Raw genomic sequence first — 23,634 nt, 5'->3', positions numbered from 1 at the left:
AAAGTAATTAAGTCATATAACGGGTGGTTAAATTTTAATGGTCGACGTTGAATGTAAACCTAAACCTCAAGTTTTTTATGTATTTCATTTAATATTTGTCTATTTCAGACCAACTCCATTTGAACCATGGATAGATACACTAACGAGCAATGCGTTAAAGTTACTCAGGCTTATAACTATGTAGGTGGGCTATTATGATAATACATATCGTGCCGGATAGATGAAAAACCTGGTAGGAGATGTGAAAAGACCAGTTTATGCTCGTACAGCTGTCAGCTCGTAGTGCAGAAAAGCTTACTATTTTTCGCGATAGTGTGGCTGAAGAGCCGTCCTCTTAAACTTTTCGTCGTGCCCAACAATTGCACCTCTCACGCTCGTCGCTAATGAACATTATGCATTAAGACTTGCGTTCACACGCTTACAAGATGCAAGTGACTCGAGAACTACCCTCTTCACAATTGCTAGCGTCGTATTGCGAGAATGGTGGAAATAGCAACATTGGATGATAAATTTTCAAAGAAAATCATTTTCAGTGATGAGGCACATTATTACCTCAGTGGATTCGTCAATAAGCTGAATGGCTGCGTTTGGGAGAATGATAATCCAAGAATCACCATCATCATCTATCGGAGCCCACTGCTGAGCAAAGGCCCCTTCTCACACGGGGAAGGTTAATCCAAGAATGATTATCGAAAAATCAATGCACCAACAAAGAGTGACTGTTTGGTACGGTTTATTGGCTGACTCCATCATCAAGTCCGTATTATGCCAAAATGAGGTCGGTCCTGCAGTAACTGCGAGTAGTGTTCGCTATCGTGGGATGATAACGAACTTTTAACGGCCCCAATTCGTAGATATGGATTATAGTTTCTATGAGGTGCCACTTACAACACAGCAAACGAAACAATGGCTATTTGCGCGACAAATTCAACGGCCGTGTTGCCTCACGTGATGTCGATATCAATCGGCCGCCGGGATCACGTGATTTGACAACGTTGAACGTTCTATCTTTAGGGTTATTTAAAAGGAAAGGTATAACTCGATAAGCCAGCAACAATTCAAGAGCTAAAGAATGAGATGATTCGTCACATTAACGGCATAGAACCTCAATTACGCCTCGACGTCTTCGAAAATCTGGACCATCGGATGTAGATGAGATATTTTGTTCCATACATAATTGACCATACAGATATCATCACAACGAAAAGATACGAAAATAATTTCTTAAATAATTTGTGTTTTATACAAAATCTACAACGGCCATTATTAATTAACATTAACATTTATATTTTAGTAATTTCTTATCTTAACTTTATGAATATTAAGAAAAAATGAAAATTAAAATCATTTCTGTTAACAAAGTAGATACCTAACTTTAAACGGCAATATTTTATAGAATCAAATAAATCTATCGTGTCTGTCTGTAATATGACAGTAACTTTTTAATAAAGGCATGTATATACGTTAAGTATTCAAAACATTTTTGGTATAATTTTCATCTGTCTGTGTGTACCGGCTGATATTAAAAATTGCTCTTCCCATGTTGATAGGACTTTCAGTGTTAGATAGCGGAGATAGGCGACATATATGTTGGTAGCAACAATAACATCTATTAATATAAACAATGAAAAAATAACAAGATGACAAAGCCGAGAACACGGCTAGTATTAAAAAAGACATGCTATGAAAGTGTCTTCCATCATACGCTTAGTAACATTTAGGCACAAACAAGATTTAAGCTGATAAAACAATATTAATCTATATAAGTGTTTATTTATCAATATTAAAGCATAATTTAATGAATGAAATTTAACAAACAGTATTCTCATTTATACTATTATTTTATATACACTAAAAGGTCGAAACCGAATTGAACTTTTAATTTGTTTTTAAAACACATATCTTAAGATAGATCATTGTGTTTAATCTCATGTAGACCCAGCCCGAGTCTCGTAAACGCGGTATGATCACGTAGAATTATTGCATTAAAGTGTAATCTGAGCCTCCCTCGGGGGCAATTACTGTTTCAACCATCTCCTTCACACTTACAGCCAGAGAGAAAATTATATATAACTAGCATCTACCCGCGACTTTGTCCATGTTTGATATGTAACAAAGTGTGAGTATTAAGACACATCAGATTTACTTTATATAAAAATCGCTATATATCATTTAGATCTGAGCTGACTGTGTAAAAATTAATACTATGTGACATAGTAATTATCGTACAACTATTCATAGTTTTTTTTTTATATAGCAGTGTAGTAATGTAGAAGTTTTAAGTCTAGACTTTTCTTAACACAGACATGAGACAACATATATAACTTACTTAGTAATAACAGTACATACAGTAAGAGAAATTTTAATGAAACATCAATTGAAATTTTAGTTTCTGTTACAGGAATATGAAACGAGAGCATTAAACAGGGTGGAATAGTTGTGTTGAAACAACTTATATGTTAAGAATATTTTACATATTATAACATCTGTTGTAAGTGTCCCGATAACTAAACCCGATATAAATCAATAAAATATAGTTTTCACGTTATATTTCGTCTTAATTATACGTATGTATGTATGTATGTATGTATGTATGTATGTATGTATATTATTGTATGGAAAATAATCGTCATCTCCAAGGTTTTATCTTATTTTACGAAGAACTTTTATTTTACGATAAACATGTCTTTTCATATTTAATTGTAAACAATGTATTTATTGTAAATCATTGACACGTAATTCAGTTAAAATTCTAACATTTGAAATATTAAAATGTATTGAGATTCATGTACAAAATACATTTAAAACGGAGGTGTTGAGTGTAACGAGGACTTGTGGTAAACGTACTGACAGTGTGAATTAATATTTTCATTATATATCACGTATTTTTTTAATATTGTTTCGAGCTTAGCACTGATAAGTCAAAAAACTGTTGACCAATCAAATGTAATTAATTAATAATTATATCAAAAATGTTCAAAAACAGTATTGTCCAAAATAATAAACACACATGTTTTGTACTCTCCCAAAAAAATAAAAATAGAGTCAGGTACACACGTACATATAATTTTATTTCCGCCGTCGGTAAATTGCCGACGGAACTTAGAAAATCCGGTTTAAGTAAGAAATATATTAACACACACATATATATATATATACATATATATATAATATAATACCTTTATTAACCGGAATTACGAGCTCTTCATAAAAATCGAAAAAAACTACCATCCCAACAAGCCCCAGCAATAACAAAACGGCTGTGACTACAAACAAAGGCGTGAAAGGTAATATTTTGTCATTTCCGAAGCGTATCTAAGTTGTAAGAGAAATTGTTTTACGACTTAATTTTTACAGTAGTTGTAATTGTTATATTACACCGCAACGAGGTCCGTTTCGACGGCGGCATTGAAATGCATTGAATCGCATTCTGAGACGTGTCATTGTCGCCGGGGGTGTACCGCTAGATGATTTAAAATTATTACGACCAACAAACTATTATTGCTCCATAAATACATTATACGTTTTAAAACCTATTTCGTTCGTTCAATGCAAATCCTAATCATATTTTTCAACCGCAATTAACAATTATAAACAAAAATTTTAATTATAGGTACCTACCTATTTACTACCTACCTATTTACTACGTACCTACTTATTAACCTTTAAATAAACTTATATGATAAAATTTAAATAAAATTATATGAAATGGAAAGAAAAACGTGTGACGAACAGAGAAATAATTGTCACATAAAATACACATCGCTTATAAGTAACACTGAAGTCACTTCAACAGAAAAAAAAACCCACCTACCTTCATTTCAATTCGTAATTAAAACCGTAAAAATATAAACAAAAAATTAAAATTCCCATACATTTATAGTATTATGCTTTTATATAAAACATCCATGTTGTAGAATAAACAAACATATCTTGTGTATAATTAAAAAAGCGTCGGCATCAGGTGCCCGCCGCCCGTTAATTTGACAGACTATTAATACGGATTTAGACGGTTTTAAACGGATCTGGGGTGAAATCGGCCCGGGGCGGACGAGGACGTTCATGCGGACTATTAGCTGGGTTATATTTACTACTGTTACATTTAATATATATCAATATTATATTTGAAAGGAATTATCTTTCAGAATACATATATACTTTTTTTTTTTAATTTCACGAAATATGAGATTTTTGTTTACGCTATATATCTTAAGTTAAACCTGGATATTTTTGTATTAGTTTATTTACAAGAAAAAAATTCTTAATCATAAATGATACACACATCAAAACAAAAATCAAAAATAAAATTAAAAAATAAATTCCTATTTCCGGTGTCTTAAAAATATACATATATGTTTTACATCCGTTTCAGAATCAATTACAACGACAGAATTAAAAAAAAAAACCATTAACAAGCTCCGTAAACACTTATCTTTCTAATAGAGTGTTCTCTTTTTAAAAACAAACAAGGATATCACATTATGGCGCCCTCTCTGTATATAAAAAAGGCGGGCTAATTGCCGCTTTATTGGTTGATACTCTCAGCTGTGACATATCGTTTCAAGGAGTGCGCTTTTAAGTATTCGAGACATAATATATAATGCTTCATAATACTTTGGCCACATTCGTTTTAGTTCATGTATACGTAGGTTGGCTTTTTGTGTGGACCAAATGAATTTTTCACTTCGAGTCCGGCGCGACCGTATTTTCTAGGCTAATAAAATATTGAGCGCCGCCGTCACCGGAACGCCGTTTGAGACAATAAAAAAAAAGGATTGCCTTTTGATTCCAATTTCGAATTCAATCCGCTCGGATCGAGGGCCATGATTTTATTTTCATGACTGCCGTGGGACGCGAGGGTTGTGTCCGTTGTAATTTTTTAATAATAAATGAAATTATATCATGTTATTATATTATGACGAGGGATAATGGCGCGATTGTCTACGTTATTATCGTGTAGGGTTGGATGTGTTGATAAATCTTCTGTTTAAAAAGTAGTTCAAATGACTCAATGACGCCTAATCCGGGATTAGGGGAAATTACTCCCTTTTTGGATTGTTCGTATTTATGCTCTCAATTCTTCTGAATGTTTATTAAATATCTCTCGTACTTTAAAAGCGATTCAACTCACAAATTTCAATGTATTTAGTATTTGTATCCCAGGTAATTACCTGGTATGAATGTATCAAAATCGTAAGTCTCCTCAAAAACTTCTCAATGACAGTCGTACCTACTTTAAATATAATTAATTTTCTGTTATACAATGACATGATAGTTCCTCGGGAGTCAAGACCAGCGCGTAACGAAGCTCCGACAATCATTCCTCCACTTCAACTATTTTTTCCGAGTCAAAGGCCCGGCCTCCAGGGACGTTGTTTATCGTGGGGTTGCTTTAAGGCCGCCCTTTGTTTATGTTGTGTAAATTGTTTGTTAAATATTTTCTTATCCGTGAAAAGGAAATTATTAAGGAAGCTGAGTGTATAAATTTATTATTTGTCTCGTTCTGTCACAGCTCGTTGCCTTGACCTAAAACTGTTTAAAATACTTTGTATATAATGGTAATTAAGACTTTGGAGAGTAATCATCTAAATAAAACTATTTTAGGATTTACTACGCGTTTTTTTTTGTTATTATAACTACATACAACCGTATGTGTCCCAGCTCATCTCGTCTGCCCGTGATCACGGTTGCTGCAAAGTAATCGCAACGTCGCGTCGGGACTATGTTGTTAAAATAATAAAAATGCATAATTAATCCGAAAATATTAGTTTTACTGAAATATTTATATACTTTTGTTGACATATATGATATTGTATATAATTTTAATGTTACGGATAATATTTTGATTTGATACTTATGATCTATAAGTAAAATTTACAGCAAATATTCAATTTCTTCTTTGCGAGTTATAGTGGGTATTGAAGGAATAAAGAAACAGAAAAGTAGGTATAATGAGGGTAGAATTAAATATGATTTTTTTAAAGAATGCCCTTTACAATATCATAAAAAAATTTAATGATTCCCAAAAATATTTTGTACAGTTTCAGACTATATTTTTAATTTTCAGACTTAATTTTTGATGTTCAGCGTTACTTCCAATAATGTATAAGTATAACAAAATGGCTGAAGCCAGTATTTATAGTTTTGAAATTCAAGTGCATACTTAAATGTTGCCATTACAAAATTACAATGGTTCAGTATAATAATTAATTATAATCAGTCGTAAAAACAATTCAAAGGATTATAGTATGTAATTAGTACGGCACAGATGGCGCCACTTGTAACAATATACACTTAGTAATTTCTCACTATAATAATAGGAAATCAAAAGAGATACACAAACTTATAGCTTGTAGTATTAAATACGCATTATTATAACAGTCAAAAATATTATTTAATATAAAATTTAAATACAAAATACCTATTGATCTTAAGTTAGTGATTTATAAATATGCTAACACTTAACAGAAAAAATACGTCGTCACTTAGAGAACATAATTCAATAGAAAATATAATACTCAGGCAACGAGTCAAATGGAGCAAACAAAGAATTTATACCGAAACTAATAACCGGCTACCGTACACAGCGGGCGGTGCGATCGGGAAACCTTTCACGCAAAGAATTACGAGAAATTACAAACAAACAGACAGACAGCCATTGTGCTAATTCATCACTCAATAAAACTGGTACAATTTCAATCTTGTTACTTGTAAAGTTATTGTTTGAGAGCCAAGACCGTTCTGCATTAATACGTTTGAACATGTCCTCGCCAATCTACCTTGTTTTATAACACTTTTATTTAAAACACGAACAATCAAAACCCGACATAAACAATAGAATATATTTTTAATATAAAGATATACGTGAACCGAACGTTCGATATTAACAGGACGATAAATAAGCGAATTAGTCCGGCCATTTCGTTTTGAAACCAAAATGGCGTTTCGCGCCAAAATTAACGTCATATATAATTGTTGGCGGGAGCGGATAAACTGCTATCATTGTACGCTCAGCGTTCCCAACTGCACTGTTTTATGACGCGACGCCTCTACTAAGGTTCTGGGCGAGAATTATGTGACATTTATTATACATATATAATGAATTTCGGTCAGTATTTAAGTAAATTAAATCAAGTTCATTGGTACGTACCTACAATTTAGTTGGTTTAAAATAGATGATGTAATATATTTTGAAACTCGTTAAACAGTTGTTAGGAAAAAAATATTGACTTTACCATATATGATAGTTTTTACGTAATGTATATAATACACAGGCGTTATGCTACCCTTAAATAATTCTTCCTAAGCCTCCTTTCGAAGATATTATTTATTTGCATATATTTCAATGCTATTTATCCAAAAATGGAAACGTGACAAGAGATGGGTTTATATGAATCAACGAGATATATTTCCTCCTAAAATAGCAGAGACATCAAATTTACATAGCCATCATTCAGATGCGTAAATGTCTAATTCAGACGGACATGATTACAATAAAGACGTTATTGTCCAATAATTTTTATCACATACAATAATAACATTTCAGCTACAAAAATAAATATTATCAAAGCAACATAGTAATACACCCTCGCGTTATACAATGAATAAAATCTGGAAAATTACTTCACCGACACTCACTATTGGAACGTCGTAACCGCCGGCCATAGCCGTCTCTGTCTGGCGTTCCACATGGTATATGTCCGTCCCTATCGCACGCGCGGTTCAGCCCAGGCGAGCTAAGCTCCTCCGCGTCCTCACAGTTCATGAAGAGCCTCGGGGTTCCATGATGGCTGATTATACAATACACTAGGAAAATACAGTACGCTTTTCCGAGCCCGTTTCGAAAGGGTCAGGTTTTCGATTGTACCTCTGGCTCGCTCGCTATTGGACGTTTTTAAAAATGCCACGACGTCAGCGATTGGTGGAAACGGACGCAGATACGAAACGACGCAAGATTTGTGACACGGAGGTTGTGACCGAAGAGGTTTCATATTTTACTCGAGACATTCCGCATAAAGACACCACGCTTATGTGATTTTCTTAAGAACTAGAGAGTTTTAGAATTGAATCTCAGCTAAATTTCCCTCAACAAAACTACTGTTTTATTGGTGTTTGTATAAAACAAAACCATTTATAACAATGGATGCCAGAAAGCACGCAATTCTATATAGACAATAGAATTCTTGTGATTTCAAATTATCCACACTACCACAACGAATCCAGAGCTTCTGTTCGCGACAATGCGACCGGACAATATTTACAAGTATCGTAAAGTCCCTTCAGGAACGTCTCGGCTGTTAACATTTTTTTATTTGACCAACAATAAGTATGTGTTTACAACGTCGGTGACGGTTCAATGTTTTGTGTGCAATATAAGATGTCACAAATCGACTTATAATACACGACAAATAAACCTAAATGAAAAAAAAAAAGTAAGGAATTCACTATTTTAACGTATGCGATATGTCTTGTCGTGCGTATAAAACCGTGTCGGATCCGCAATAAAGCGCTTCTGGCGCTTAATATTCATTGGGGCCATTTTTCATTAGTCGCTGAATCGCTATAATTAACTTGGCTCCGTTTTCGCTGGGAGCGTATTATTTAAATTGGTTACCTACATGTTCTTTGTTTTAAGGCCATTATTGTTATGTTATTTTCTTTGCGCATTTGTTTAACTGAATATAATTTCTTTTATAATAAAATATTAAGCAAATACAGGCACACACATGTACCTAATTCATAATATTTTTTTATGTATATATTTATATTTCAAAATAAAACAGTCTTATCATTGATACGCGGGTTCTGAGAAAACTGTTTTTATTTTATCTGGCTGCGAGCTTCTTGTTAGACAGGAACCTGGTATTTGATCTAAAAGGAGTTTAAACGAAACTAAAGTTGTCAGATGCTAGGCATTTCTAAACGAAAAACCGATGGTATACCAAAACCTTAGTTTCATTTAAATGAGTATACGCGAAAATCTTTCTTTTTTTTAATTTCATCAAATAGAAGTTATACTTAACCAGAAGTAAAAATTAAATTCAAATCTACCCGCAACCCCTATTGTATTAGAAAAAAAAATTGTTACTATAAAAAAACAGCTTTATTATCTACTTATCTAAACCTACTAATTGGTGTTTTATATTTTGTGTATAATATTTTTCTATGGTATAAAAATATACATTACTAAAGCTACCAAACCAAATATAATAAATTTAAGACGTGTTAACATACCAACAGACTGACCGCTACAGTATTAAGTATATTATTCAACATAACTAACCCTTTTTCTGCACTATTATTAAAATAAGTAAATATGTATATTGCCTTTTAACTTAGAGACCATTGTGATTATTTCTATCGAACAGAATACATATAAACTACCCCCAAAATATTATACAACAAAAAAAAGCTGTAACCAAATATATATCTTCAAAGAAACAGGACCAACATATTCGGTGTACCTAACAAAGATGGCTGCTTATTAGTTTGTCTCCGAGATCATAATCTAGAGAACATCTAAAATATCATTCAAAAACAACCGTGACCAGACTCGACTTAATAATTAGGTAAAGAATATATTTACTCTCAGTTTATAATAATATAAACAGAGAATTAAAACTCCATACACCGTATTCCCCTGGCATCTCTCCCCCTGACGTCATCAAATCTCCCTTATCAAGATATAATATACGACTTGTATTGTAAACTGAGTTATTCATGACTTCCATATTTATTACGTTATTTTTATGATAATATTTTTCATTGTTTGTCTCTCGGCGTAGGTATATCATGCGGTGTTTATGCCGACATCAAAAAAGGAGGTTCACAATCAAGTTATTTACGTAAAATGTATCCAACTAGATCCATAATGAAATTAATTTGATGAATTTTATTATATATACGGCACGATTGGTATGTTAAAACACATTCCTTTTGAATTTGTTTGTATTTTCCAAAATGAAGGTAGGGAAAAGTTCCATTGAATATACGTTTTCATTAACATATATATGTATATATAAATAATAAATAGTTTTGCAATACATATATATTAACAACTTAGCGACGCTAGCAGACGTTTTTGTACCAAACGTAAGAATTTTATTCACCATTGATGTATTGACCTACACTCCAAAATTCACAAAATATTCAACAAGCTCACGTCTTTCCATAATCAAATGAATATAAACACATTTCTATGTATTCTTCCATCCATAACACAATAAGCTCAGCGAACTAATATTATGTGTCCAAATATAACACTGGCCGAGCAATATCTCGCTACCCTTATCATTAATTCTGTTATCTGAAGCAATATCATCATATTCATGGCGGGGAAAAATCGCCGACATTCGTCAAAATTTACTCCGTATATATTGTTCACTAGTTCCATAACTCGGATACGCTCTTACATAGCAATCGAAACTGGTAGGTACATCAGTGTAATCAACAATAGTAATAAATAATGTAATGTATGAGGAATTATGAAGTTATTTCATTATAGAAAACTCATTCAAGTATTATAGAAGTAGTTCTACAGCATTAATATACTATAGATATATTTTACATCATTATTTTTATTAATTTTAATCCGAACTCTGCTCTTAAGCAACATGTTTGTATTTCTACCTTTCATGTAGTATAAAAAAATCATATATTACATTTCGCTGCTATATTAAATATATTCTTTAAATTATATGTATTTAAAATTAAAACGATTTTGACTTTAATAAATTTATTAAATTCATATAAATATATAACGGATAATTCATTGACACGATTTCTGATTAAACAAGTTGCCATTTGTGAACTACCTTCATACGAAACATTTACTGTATCTTATTCGATATGTGGAAAATCACGTTAAAAACACTGCTAACGCTCCGTATGTAGTGTGCGAACTTAGTGTAAGCATACTGGGATCACGTTCCCGTAAACGAAGAAGGTAATTAAGTATTATTAAAGTAGGCTCCGTCCCAAATCTATCACGCGTTACTGTAATGTGAGGTGTCCTAGGATGGGGTCCTATATAACTATATTATAAATGGTGTGATAATGAAACGTTAAGAAAATAATTAGAAAGAATCAAAAAAGTTTCCATTATACTAATTATAATTAATCAAACGACTAACAATTTCTTGGACATATCATTTGATGTGATGCTTACAAGACCGATACTAATTCAGTGTTTTGCTTAAGAACATAAAACAATCGTGAATCGATACTGTCTAATCTAGGATAATAGACTAGTTAATTAAAAAAATATAAATTTTTATTAACCAGCAATATATCTCTGTGTTTAAATAACGTTAGCACAGGGAGCTCATTATATAGCTCCTGTGATGTATCGCTCCATTAAACGGTAGGCTTCACATCTTACCTACGAAAAACTCTACTTCGGCAGTTCGATAATTCGATTCCCGTTCACGTTTATATATAATTTAATCTATATAATGCCTTGATGTATTACTAAGTAGACACGTATTAAGATTTTTCTCTAAACATTATATATATATATGTTTTCAAAAGAAAACTATGCCAGGCTTATAGTTTATAGGCAGATTATTTTAATAGTTTTGCAAGGAAATTTTTTTATTTTCCTTTTATTTCAAAATGTTTGTGATAAAATACAATAATAACTAATAATTATATTTTTATAACCTAACTGTTTAAATTACTGTGGACTGAAAGCCTGTTAATGGTTTATATTTTTCAGGTCATTTGACTGTGGTACCATCTACCCTCAATATTTCAGGACGTGGAAGGTCTTACCAAGACTGTTGGAGTCATGATTATATTGAAGGAACCAGAAAGGAGAATACGGTTCCTGAACCTTTCTGATTTCTTTCTGAACTCTATTCATATATTACTCACTATTCATATATATATATATATATATATATATATATATCATCTCGTTTAATGATGATAGTATATATACATTATACATACTATAAATAATATTTATCCTTGAGTTATATTACATAAGTGATGAGAGACATCAAGAACTGGGTTATTTTTAAAATATATAAACTGTATACATACTCCTTATCGCCAATGGCTAAGTACCTAATACAAAGATATTAAAATAGCGACGTAATATTGATTTTCTACTTCGGTAACGGTTTTTCAAAATCATTACTCACATTTACATAGGGTATGTGGGACGAGTAAATAAAACAAAATGGTTTAAGTTGATAAATGTTGTATGTATATACACAAGTAAATAAGTATGACAGTTTTATATATGTATAAATTTTTCATAATATACTTTACTTACCGACATTTTTTCTTCACACATCTCCCACTGTTTATAATCTACCTTCAAAGTTTCATCGCTATCAATCCAGCCGTCTGGTAATCAAACGGAACGGACATACAAACAAAATTATTTGACAAAACCATTTAAACACCGCAACATAATATTTATAAACACAATATTTATTACACAGAAAGCAGAAAAACTACGACCTCAATAAACGGCCATTTTAAAACATTCATGGACTATTTGTTGGTGAAAAAAAAACACCAAAAAATTAAAACCAAATAAAGTCCTTAATTTTTTTTTCTTAACAACCGCAACCGATTACGTGCGATAATACCGATATTGTGATGCAGAGGAAAATCGACTCTAACACAATGAGATAAAGACGGAATCGTGTCGGAGAATTCGTTTCATAATGTTGAAGCTAATATATGAAGAATGAGTTATCACAAAAACCGACCTTAATGTAACGTAATAGAGTACAATATTAAAGACATATCAAACTATACTATGACAGATCCAAAGTAAAATAATCTTTATGATTTAGAAGATAAGGTTGAAATTTAAGTGATTTCGTCCATAACTTTCAAGACCCCACCAGAAGGCGTGGTTGGTCACGATCTATACAGAATCCACAACGTACCACACCGTACCGGGATACAGACGTTAGTGTGTGCAGTGAGTGAATATCGACCGAGTATGGAATCGGAGATCAACAAGATGACGAAGATACCACCAAAGAACTTCTCCATAGAATCGATCGTCGGCATCAACAGCCGCAGATCGCCCGACATTGATATAGAGAACACTATGACCGATTTTAACTCCGAAGACGAGGATCTCAAAGGCAGGGAGTCCAAGATGTACTATTTCCAACAGAATCGTATGACGAATTTCCCGTTCTTCATGTCGTATGATAAGAGAATGAACAACGGCTACCCTGAGAGCCATGGAGCTGAGGATCTGAAGAGAGCGAGCCCCGGCAGCGTTAGGAGCGAAGTTGATAGCGACGGAGCCGACGATAGGCCGCATGGTGAGTTAAATCATAATTAATATCGGCTCTATAATTTGGATCACCGTCGTTATAACAATATCGGCTGTATATCTTAAGATCATTGTTCATATAATGACAATTTTAATATTAAATAGGTTCAAAACTTTAATTAAGGCGAAGTTTGGGCAATGACCCGACCTATCCTATACTGAGAAAAAAACTACTTGTTAAAATACTTATATTTGTTATATATTCTATTGGCATATAAGTATATTATTTTTATATTACAAATATAAACTATTTCAAATAAATTATCTATAATTATAGCGATGACATTAAAGCAATTGCAAATCAATTAATTTCAATGTAAATTTCCTTAAAGAAGAAATAAATAGCCGACGGAGTAGCCGCTGCAATACATTTACGTGATTTTAATTTAAAATAAATTCTGTTACAATACATTTTTAACGCCGAAAACGTTATATTAAAATCGTTAACCTAAACATTTTACTGATTTTTCTATACACTCCAAATAACTCGTTATTATGTACTATTTACGTGTAAGTTAACACATTATTATTTGTCGAAAACAAAGCAGTAATATATATTTTATAACAACAAGAATTGTAAAATAACTTACGAGAGAAAACGCTCGCCATATATCGCTGGAGGGCTGCTTTAATACGCCGATTTGTATATGTATTGTAAATGGGTATAGAATTCTGGGTAAACACTAAAAATGCACGGTTTAATCACAAAACAAAATACTTGGCCGTCCGGTAGCGGCTTCGACATTACTTTTATTATTCACAGCATGACATCTGTCAAAATAGCCGCCAAAACAAACGGGCACAGACAATAGATTTTAGTCATTTCGAAAACTTTGCTCAATTACAGATCTTTGTGGGGTGAGGTTTTAAAAATTTCTCTTTTATTGCGGTTTGTTATTGCCGTTATTGTACTAGGAATTTTACTATTAAATAAACCCAAACCGCCGCAGATTTAATGACATCTCATATTTTCGTTTTCAAACATGCCTATAAATATTTATATTTTAGCTTGAGATAATAAAAATGAATATATTAAAATATATGATGTCAATTTTATTTTAAAATGCACTAAATTGAAGTTTAATATTGACTTTTCTTAAAACAAAATCTTGTTTTGATAGAGTTATTAAAAACATTTTTATAAGCAGATTATTATTAACTAGTTAAAACTTATATATTTATAAAATATAATGTACAATATTTTAAGTATCTATCGCTATTTTTGAAAGATTAAATAAGATAGATCGGTTTTATTTAATTCAACATTTAATTTATTAATAGCTGACAATGATTTCTTGTGAATAGAATATTCGTGTATATTTAAATTAAAGTAATATTTATAGGCATTTTCTCGTCATCCGCCCGTGATCACGGTTGATAAAAAGTAACCGAAACGTCGGGGGTATGTAGCTTTTTAAAATAATGAAATAACGAGTGTTAATCTCAAAATAATAGTTTTATTTAAATAAATGCTTGCAAAAGTTCTCAATATTCGTGAATATTGTTTCAGATCAGTTTAAGCACTTACAAACTATTTTTGAGGTCTAAAGTGACTCTTAAAAGATATAAGTACCTATTAAATATGTTATGAAGAGTACGGCGGGGTGTTGTCATATTAATAACTCGTGTGATAACGGTCCATGAGGCTGTGATATTAAACCGAGATGAGCGATATTAGGGCGCCGTCACGAGATCGTTCGTCTTGTAGTGTTCATTATATAATTTTATTTACTATATTATTGTCTTATATAACATTTTTTTTTATATCACATACATTATTAAATAAATAGAGAATCATCTATTCTTGTTACTCGAACGAGTTGTGCTTATACAAGGGTCAAAAATATATAAAATAAGAAAGAGTACAATTTTCTTGGAACGCAGTCTATATCGTGCCTAACACATGGAAAACGCAATACCATAGTATTAAAACTATAAAACCGTGAACCCCTTACTGCTAACATGTCCAACATACGTTTACGTGGGGCTTATTACGTGAGAGAGAGACGGGGACAGCGCTCCGCCCTGACTGGTGGGGCGAAGCGGTTCCAGCGATTGGCTGGAGCGGTATGGATTTTTACCAGACCGCCGTAATACGAGACCCCTTATCATGTTTCAAATAAGGATCAGGACACGCTTTAATCCTTGCTCCATAATGTTCACTTTTAACATCTTTTTATTGTCTATTACGGAAGAATCTGACTTTTTTTGTAGTGATAAAGATGTGATCGTATAAAATGAATTAACTATAAGGTTAATAATATAACGTATGTTCACATATATTATTTGTCACACTAATAAAAATAACAGTAATTTGCTGTATAATTACAAAACATAGATAATATAAACTTAGTCATTAGGAAGGTAGGTACATATATAAAATTTCAATAAATAATTTTGAAGGACCACAGCTTTGGTAGGTATATTCATAACAGTACTAACAGCTTAACTGTAAACATAAAACACAACAAAACGTCTCAATAACCATCATAATACCATTAAAACGAGTTTCAAAAGGACCGATAACCCAGGTAACCTAACAGCAACACTGAAAAAAACTATTGTAAAATAATCAACGATATTTTAGGGTCTTTGAGAACACCGCCATTATTAAAGACCGTTACAAATCATCACTTCTCTACTAAAGAATTTCTATAACTAATATTACATTGTATTTCTTTATTTACTATTTGTTTTTAACTACAACTGCACACAGTTATATTATTTAATTATTCCCAAGTATATAACAAAAGTTGTATCTATATATTGTGGTATATAAATTATTTAAACAGATTAATTTATTGGCGAAGTAATAACATTAGTTGATACGTGTTAATTATCAGCAAAATGCATTCACCGCAGACCGCAGCTGTTGCAAATAAGGTCAATTGTCCGTAAATTGTCTATGGCATGAAAGTCACGTGTAACAATACAATTGTCTATGGTTAATGCGTGGGTGTCATTTTGACGTATAATTAGCTGTGCGTCTTGTCAATTGGGCTTAAACTGATTTCGTTTTTATTGCGTTTACTCCCCATGGAGATATTTATCTTCATTACATTCTGCCGACTAGTAGATACGGATTTTATTATGAAAATTGCTTTAGGGAGAACACCGAGGGATGACACCGTGTAATTGGATAATTGTCGGCAAATGTTTTGCTTGAATTATAAATCGCTTTTGCTAGGGGTGACTTATTGTTTACGGATAGTGTTGATTTAAATAAAGCCAAAGTTATAATGAGAGAAAGATCTTCTTCTTTCAAATAATTCTTTGTCGTCGGAAGACCTAAATTTTTGTAAATTTAATGGAACAGACCTAAGTGTTTGATGATGTCTATTCTTTGTTTTGACACAATTAAAGGAGAAAAGATATGAAAGTAAACAAAATAGCAAAATATTTCTAACCGGATGGCCGCTTTAACGTAACAAAAACATTTCACGTCTCGCAGAAACTAAGGTCATAAAGCGTTCAAAATCAAATCATACCGAATCGGCAATATCAATGATAAGTATCTAATATTATTACGATAACAATAAATACTATTTGGATACAACAGGCACGCGTGCCGTCGCCAATAACCGGACAATTAGGGAACCGGTACAACACTACCCTCGCAGATACATTACGAGGGTAGTATTGAACGGTGTGCACTATTAATTAATTTGAGGTATCGGTCGGGGGACATCGTTGTTGACGATAAATTTATTGTGATACAAGTTAATGTTTACACAATTTGAATGGTAATTGGACGGTTTGAGAAGCTTTGACTGGGTGGGGCTAGTTGAGAAAGAAGCAAACAGTACTGAAGCTATGAGAGCTTAGAGAGCTTGTCGTATCCTTGTTACTGATGTAAATGAAAATATATTCTTTCTTTAATAATGTGATATACAGTACAAAAACAACAAACATTTTCTAACAAAGAAACAAACGGAGACATCACACACAACATAAGAGTTATAGAAACAAGATCTGTTAGCGCAGTCTTTCATTGTCTAACTCATTAGTCATCAGTCGACGCTCTGAAAGCGCTAATAGACGTGTTGTAACTTAATCATGTATTTACAGAAATATTGGCCTTATTGCGTTACATTAAAGGCTTTATTGATGTTACTAATGTTGTGTAGGTAATAATATGACATTGTTCTTCAGGTCAGGGGTCAGGGGTATATATAATGTGTTATAAATAAGACTCTGTGGTGTATACTGAGATAGATTATTTTGTTGAAGGTTTAAAATATAAAAACATCCGATATATTTGTCTGTTTTGAAATGAACAGAAATTGTGTAAAGGAAAGTAATATATCCTTAAATGATTGTCACAAAACGGAAACTAATTCAGGAAGCCCTCAGATGTTTTTGACATATCTTTTTTTTCTGACGGACACACGCCAAGCACAGCTGGGGGCTGTTCAGCGGTTCACCAAAGAGGTTGCACGTCGTGTACAACAAACTACTCAATGGAAGGAAGCTACCGGCTAGACTATTGCAAATTGATGTTTAAGTGTTCTGTCGCCACCCAGCATGGGAACGAGTCAAGTGGCTGGGACGCCATCACCAACAAAAAAATTACAACCACTCACATGCGCAATAAATATTCTATAATGATTCTCATTTATATCTGCAAGCTTATTCACATCGTGTTAATTGACGTTAAACACGTTTCGTCAAACCGACGCCGGATTGCGTTATTAGAATTTAAATATCATAAAACGTTAGACCGGAAATCAGTTGAGCGTCTCAGTGATCAGCCATTACGGCCATAGACAATAAACGTGACTCGAAAGGTATACTTTCGGCCAGTGTCAATAAGTTGCCGCGTTTTAAATATAGAACCACTTCAGCGACTAATCAGATCTGTAAAGACGGCGGTGTAAGTTTTTTTTTTTTTTGTCTAAATTAAGTCGGCAACCGACTGAGCTTTTCGGTTTCTTTTACGGAACAAAACGTATAAACTCATGAACACACAGGGTATGGGAAAATATTTAATTAGACAATAGCTTATTTGTGTTTGTTTTGTGTTAATGTACTCCTTTTGAAACTCTGGGCGCGTACAATTAGCACCTGCCGCTACTGGTTCCCGGACGAGAGCGGACTTTTGATTTTTATGATAAGTCAATCTCGAATCGGTTCTGTAATTAGTTTCTGTGTTTAAGTAGCTATGTGATGTCTAGACAAGCATTCCGTGATAACGTTTGTTTGAGAGTACCGACTGAGTACTACTTATAACCCTTTAGAGCCGTTCCTAAGAAGATAACTAATGATTGGTCCAGGGCTCTTGACGTTCCGAACCTTCGAGTGTCTGTTGTTTTATATCTATTAATAGAATTCTCTATACGGTTAAAATTAGAGAATTTCTTTTAGAAAACATGCCCTACATAACATTTCATCAAAAAATAAATTTTATTATATGCTTTTATCATTATATTTAATATAAAATAACAGTGTGTTCTTTGTCCACAGAATCTCTGAGTCCACAATCAGAACCTATTAATACGTCAAGCTCAGCGCCCGATCCAAACATAAGGTGAGAATTGATGTTATAAACCATTGAAATAATAATGTAGCATTATAAAAATGATAAAAAAGGCTTTGTTCATTGACTTATATGTATTTATGACAAAATTCATTCATCACATTTACACTGAAGTATCACTCGAATAATTACTTCACTATTTATTAACTATAAATATTCTTCTCCCAGACGCTACAGGACGGCTTTCACGCGCGAACAACTCGCTAGACTTGAAAAGGAATTCATGAAAGAGAACTACGTGTCGCGGCCGAGGCGATGCGAGCTAGCGGCTCAGCTACAGCTGCCTGAATCCACTATCAAGGTTAGTTACATTAATAACTCTTTCACTATAATTATTTTATGCTATAATATTAATGATTTATGTATACGAAAACAATTTGAACCTGCGTGTTACGGAATATAACTGTTTCCCCTCTAATTCATTTCTACTTTCTATGGTATTTTGAATTTGAAGTATGTGAACCACCTGTATATGTACTCGTACATAATTCATTATAGATTTTTCATAATATGAAAACGTAAAAGAAAGTAATAATAATAATTGTAATTGTATTATTATAATTTAAATCACAAAAAATTGACAGCTAATACTCATTACGCCTGCTGAATATTTTAATCTATACCATATCGAATAAATGGTTAGGACATTAACACATTCTGCCGATGTCAAAACTATTTCATTGCACCGCGTCTATATAATAATTATAGTGGGCGTTATAAGCATTTAGCATAAATACATTTCACAAAAAAAACCCACAACGCATTCTGAATAACCTCACTTTAATTATGACAACTTTGACAACTGTAACTCGCTCTAAGTTTGTTTCACGTGTCGCCCACTTGGTTATGGATTTCAAAATTCTATGGTAATTGTGTTAACAGGACAGGTTGTGTGGTTGCGTGTGTAAAATATTGCTTGTTATATAGTATTTAATCATTTTAAAATGTCTATATATGATTAAAACATTATAAGAGAAAGTTATTTCGTTTCGCGTGTAACCGAATCTACTACTTGCTAGCCTATGCTTATATTTTACATGACAGTAACAAAAAATCCCTAAAAGCATTATAAATGTCCGTTTTATTTGTACAAACCATGAAGGCTTTATTGTGTTTGTGGTATGATGCTTCAATTAGATATACAATAATTTCCATAACAGCCGCTTTATGGCGGGGCGCTAATTCGCGGAATCATGTACAAATGTGTGAAAAAATTGAGCAATACGAGTTTCGTTACAGAATTCGATATCGACGTTGTCTTTTTTTTATAAACTACTCATTGTAGATTGTAAATGTCGAACTGTCAAATGAGTTTATATATATTTTTAATACGAAAATTCCACATTAAAACACCGTATGCCAATTTAAATATAAAACCGTAAAGCCGGTCATAATGTCAATTATCACTTCCACTAAAAAAGAAAAGCCGACGATAAAAAACGTGTTTATTGCTCATTCGAATTTTACATTGACGCTAATTTGTCGATGTTTAATAAAACCGAATTATTCAGTAGCCGCCCGCTAATGAATATTATGCCGCGTTCACATTTATTAGTCTATGGATTTCTTGTCTATGCATCTGTTTTATTGCTTCACCAATTAAAAACTATTAAATTAAGCCGCTACCATTTGATGATTGTAAAATTTGTTTCTGCTGTGTTTGTTTATTGTGATGGGATTTTATTGGGCTGTATAACCTAAATTATAAATGGAAGTATATTCTTCGATCATTGTAATTTAATGAACGTTTAATAATTTCAATGACATAAAAAAAATCAGTAAATGTATATCTTATAACAGGACAGGATCGGGTATATAAGAAAATGTATATATAAATCTAATATATAATCTTTTGCAACTCCGACGCCATTTTGTTTTCACAGCAAAACCTCTGTCAATTAGCACGTCATTCGCAACACGAAATAAGTTGACGGTTTTAAGGAAATCCTTTGTGGTTCTTTAATACTTTGTTGTCTCAGACGCATTACCGCTATTTATTATTTTAGAATGGCTTTCAATGGGTTATTTGTTCGTATGTGCATATTTTATTACTTTTAGCGTTATTGCTACTGATTTAGGTTAGCTAAATACACTCATGTTCAAACTTTAAATACGTGTTGTGTTATACCTAATTAAATGCAAAATATGTGTTTAAATACTTTTTGGCCGTGGTTTGTATTTGCTTTTTTTTTTAGGAATAAATAATAAAATCTGTGCTTACAGTCGATTATACAGGAAAAACTTTGGCCAACAGTTTCATGTCAGTAATAAAATTATTATGAATATTCGGACACTTAAAATAACAAAATGATCGATATCAAACTCGATTCACATGGTTTCATAAAAACCTGAATTCTTTACGAGGCTAATTAAAACTCGATACGTGTGACGCGTCAACTGTTTATTGATGCGATTAATTGAATGTAGTATTCATTTTATTCACTAATTAATGTCAGAAGTTTTTTTTTTCATTCACATTTTATGTTATTTATTATATTTTTCCTCAGGTATGGTTTCAAAATCGCAGGATGAAGGACAAACGGCAGAGGATCGCTGTGGCTTGGCCGTATGCTGCTGTGTACAGCGACCCAGCTTTTGCGGCTTCTATTTTGCAGGCCGCGGCCTCCTCTGTGGGTCTTCCATATGGTTACCCATCCCCCGGCCTGTTACCCCCCTTCCACAACCCCCAATTGCTACCCTCCGGCTACCCTTACCCCTACCCCCCCTACCCCAGATACCCCTACATCCCCCCAAATCAATCCTCCCCAGTCAATGCGGAACCGAATCTGCGACCGTCGTACCAAAACTTCAACATAAACGTCGACAAATGAACTAAAATAATGTAAATAGAGTTGAAATTAATTTATTTAATATAATAGACGTATATAAGTATCTTCCTAAGTTATGTAACGATAAAAGACAATCTGTAAATTCCATTCCATTCTGTACAAATATGTTTTTATATTAAAAATAAATAAATAATAAAACGAAATAAATAGTAGAATATTAAGTGTACATAACAATAAGTGCAATAATACTGGTGTTTTAGTTTGAGGAGGCTTCGTGATCTAGCGGGTTACATATTTGTAAATGTGTAAATAGTTTTAAGTGTTTAATAATTATAATGAATGTAATTTAGTTATGTTTAAGATATTAATAAAAGATATGAGGTTGTATGTCGTGAGTTTATTTAACCTGTGCTCGTGTCGACTTGACAGCTAGACGTCACCACTTTATTATCTGTGACATGAAACATCAGATTTGCATATAGTTCCTGGTCACGCGGTAACTTGATAACGGTTGTAAGGATTTGATTCATCGTTTTTTGAAGTTATTTCTAATATTTTGTAGAAGGTTCTTGGTCTTAAAAACTTTTAGAAACTTAGAGAATTTCGTAAAACTTACAAATTGTTTTACTATATTATTTGTAAAGTATTTTTTACGAAGGACAATTGTGATTACTGTCAGTGGTTTGTCTGTCCATTGTCACATATGTAAAGTAAGGTTATATTAGATAAATAGTGTAGTCGTGTTGGCCGGATCAAGAACTTTACTATAGAAATCCATGAATAGTGTTAAGAGAGAGTGACACCCATTACCTAATACCTAGATCCAGGGACGGGTGATAACTTTGACATAACAAAACTACGGCTATTGGATGGCTTGTTTCGATATACATAAATGTAAATAAATTACAAATAAAAAATATTTAATCTAATATACCTGATTGATGTTTTTATAAAGGTTGGACGTAATTATTGTATTTTAACAAATACCTTAGCGGAACAGTGGTGACTTAAAAAATTGTAGTATTTTTTATTGTGGAAAATAGTCTGCGATTTTAAATTGTCCTAAATTTTCATGGTCAAGGATCACAATGAAAACTAATTAAAAAAAATATCGAATTGTATTGATACGTGTTCGTAATCACGATTAAAAACAAACAGCCATAAACTACGTGATACAACATTTAATTCATATATATATGTAAATTTAGAATTATTTCGTAAAAAATATATATGACATTAATATTTCTATTGTTTAGAAAAAGGTGGTTAAAATTCATATCTTGTTTCTTTTAAATTTGACTCCTGTTCAATATTTGTCAAAATAGAACGTAACATGTAGAGTTATTACACAGATACGAAACGATTTGTGTAAAAATATTACAAGAGGTATTAAATGTTCAGACGACTTTCAACTCTTTTATTTGAAAAGAATGAGATCCCAACTTATCACACGAGGTTTCATCAAAGGATTAATTTATTCAAACTTGATAAATTGTACAACTTAAGTATTTTTATGCTTGAAAGTTCAATAAAAAAATGTTACCAACGCTTTGTATATAAAAGAATTATATAGAGCGCCACCTGGTGACTAGTAGCATAACTAATTAAATCATGATACAACCAAGGGCTATATAGTTTGTAAAGACTAAGATAGATGTCGCGAAAAACAATATTTGAAATATAATCTATCAACCTTAGCATTGCGCTACTTCCAACACAATGCACACTTGAAATCATAAAATATTAATTTTACAATAGTCGTGTTTAAAAAATACTATAATGTTTCATTTTATGTAAGCTCACCGACCTTTTCAATATAACGCTTGAAAGAGAAATACCTACTGATACGAAAATAAATATTGGATAGTAGACATAAAATAATTGCTACAAATATTCCTTATTTCTTAATATATGATTATTTAAATATAAACAATGTTATCAACGCCAAGGCTCATTGCGAAGCTGCGTATTGATGAGAAAGAAGAAATTACCTTTGACGA

At 32.4% G+C, this 23,634-nt stretch overlaps 1 protein-coding gene across 1 annotated transcript; it reads left to right on the top strand.

Moving 5' to 3' along the window:
- Nucleotides 1–12,920: 12,920 nt before the first annotated feature.
- On the top strand, nucleotides 12,921–22,010 carry LOC116776287 (segmentation protein even-skipped-like). Its single transcript, XM_032669447.2, has 4 exons — nucleotides 12,921–13,298; nucleotides 18,773–18,836; nucleotides 19,014–19,146; nucleotides 21,353–22,010. Exons 1-4 carry the CDS (start codon nucleotides 12,965–12,967, stop codon nucleotides 21,674–21,676), a joined length of 855 nt encoding a protein of 284 aa, XP_032525338.2. The 5' UTR covers nucleotides 12,921–12,964; the 3' UTR covers nucleotides 21,677–22,010.
- Nucleotides 22,011–23,634: the final 1,624 nt, after the last annotated feature.

This window comes from Danaus plexippus, chromosome 28, assembly GCF_018135715.1.
Source record: "Danaus plexippus chromosome 28, MEX_DaPlex, whole genome shotgun sequence".
Lineage (NCBI taxonomy): Eukaryota > Metazoa > Arthropoda > Insecta > Lepidoptera > Nymphalidae > Danaus > Danaus plexippus.
Note: the sequence above shows the minus strand (reverse complement) of the source record. Positions and strands in the feature narration are given on the sequence as shown.

Bases quoted from the DNA above. Each gene is read 5' to 3' on its own strand.
- LOC116776287 (XM_032669447.2), top strand. From the start codon at position 12,965: ATGGAATCGGAGATCAACAAGATGACGAAGATACCACCAAAGAACTTC. The intron at 13,299-18,772 runs GTGAGTTAAATC...CTTTGTCCACAG, and splicing joins AGCCGACGATAGGCCGCATG to AATCTCTGAGTCCACAATCA. The intron at 19,147-21,352 runs GTTAGTTACATT...ATTTTTCCTCAG, and splicing joins TGCCTGAATCCACTATCAAG to GTATGGTTTCAAAATCGCAG.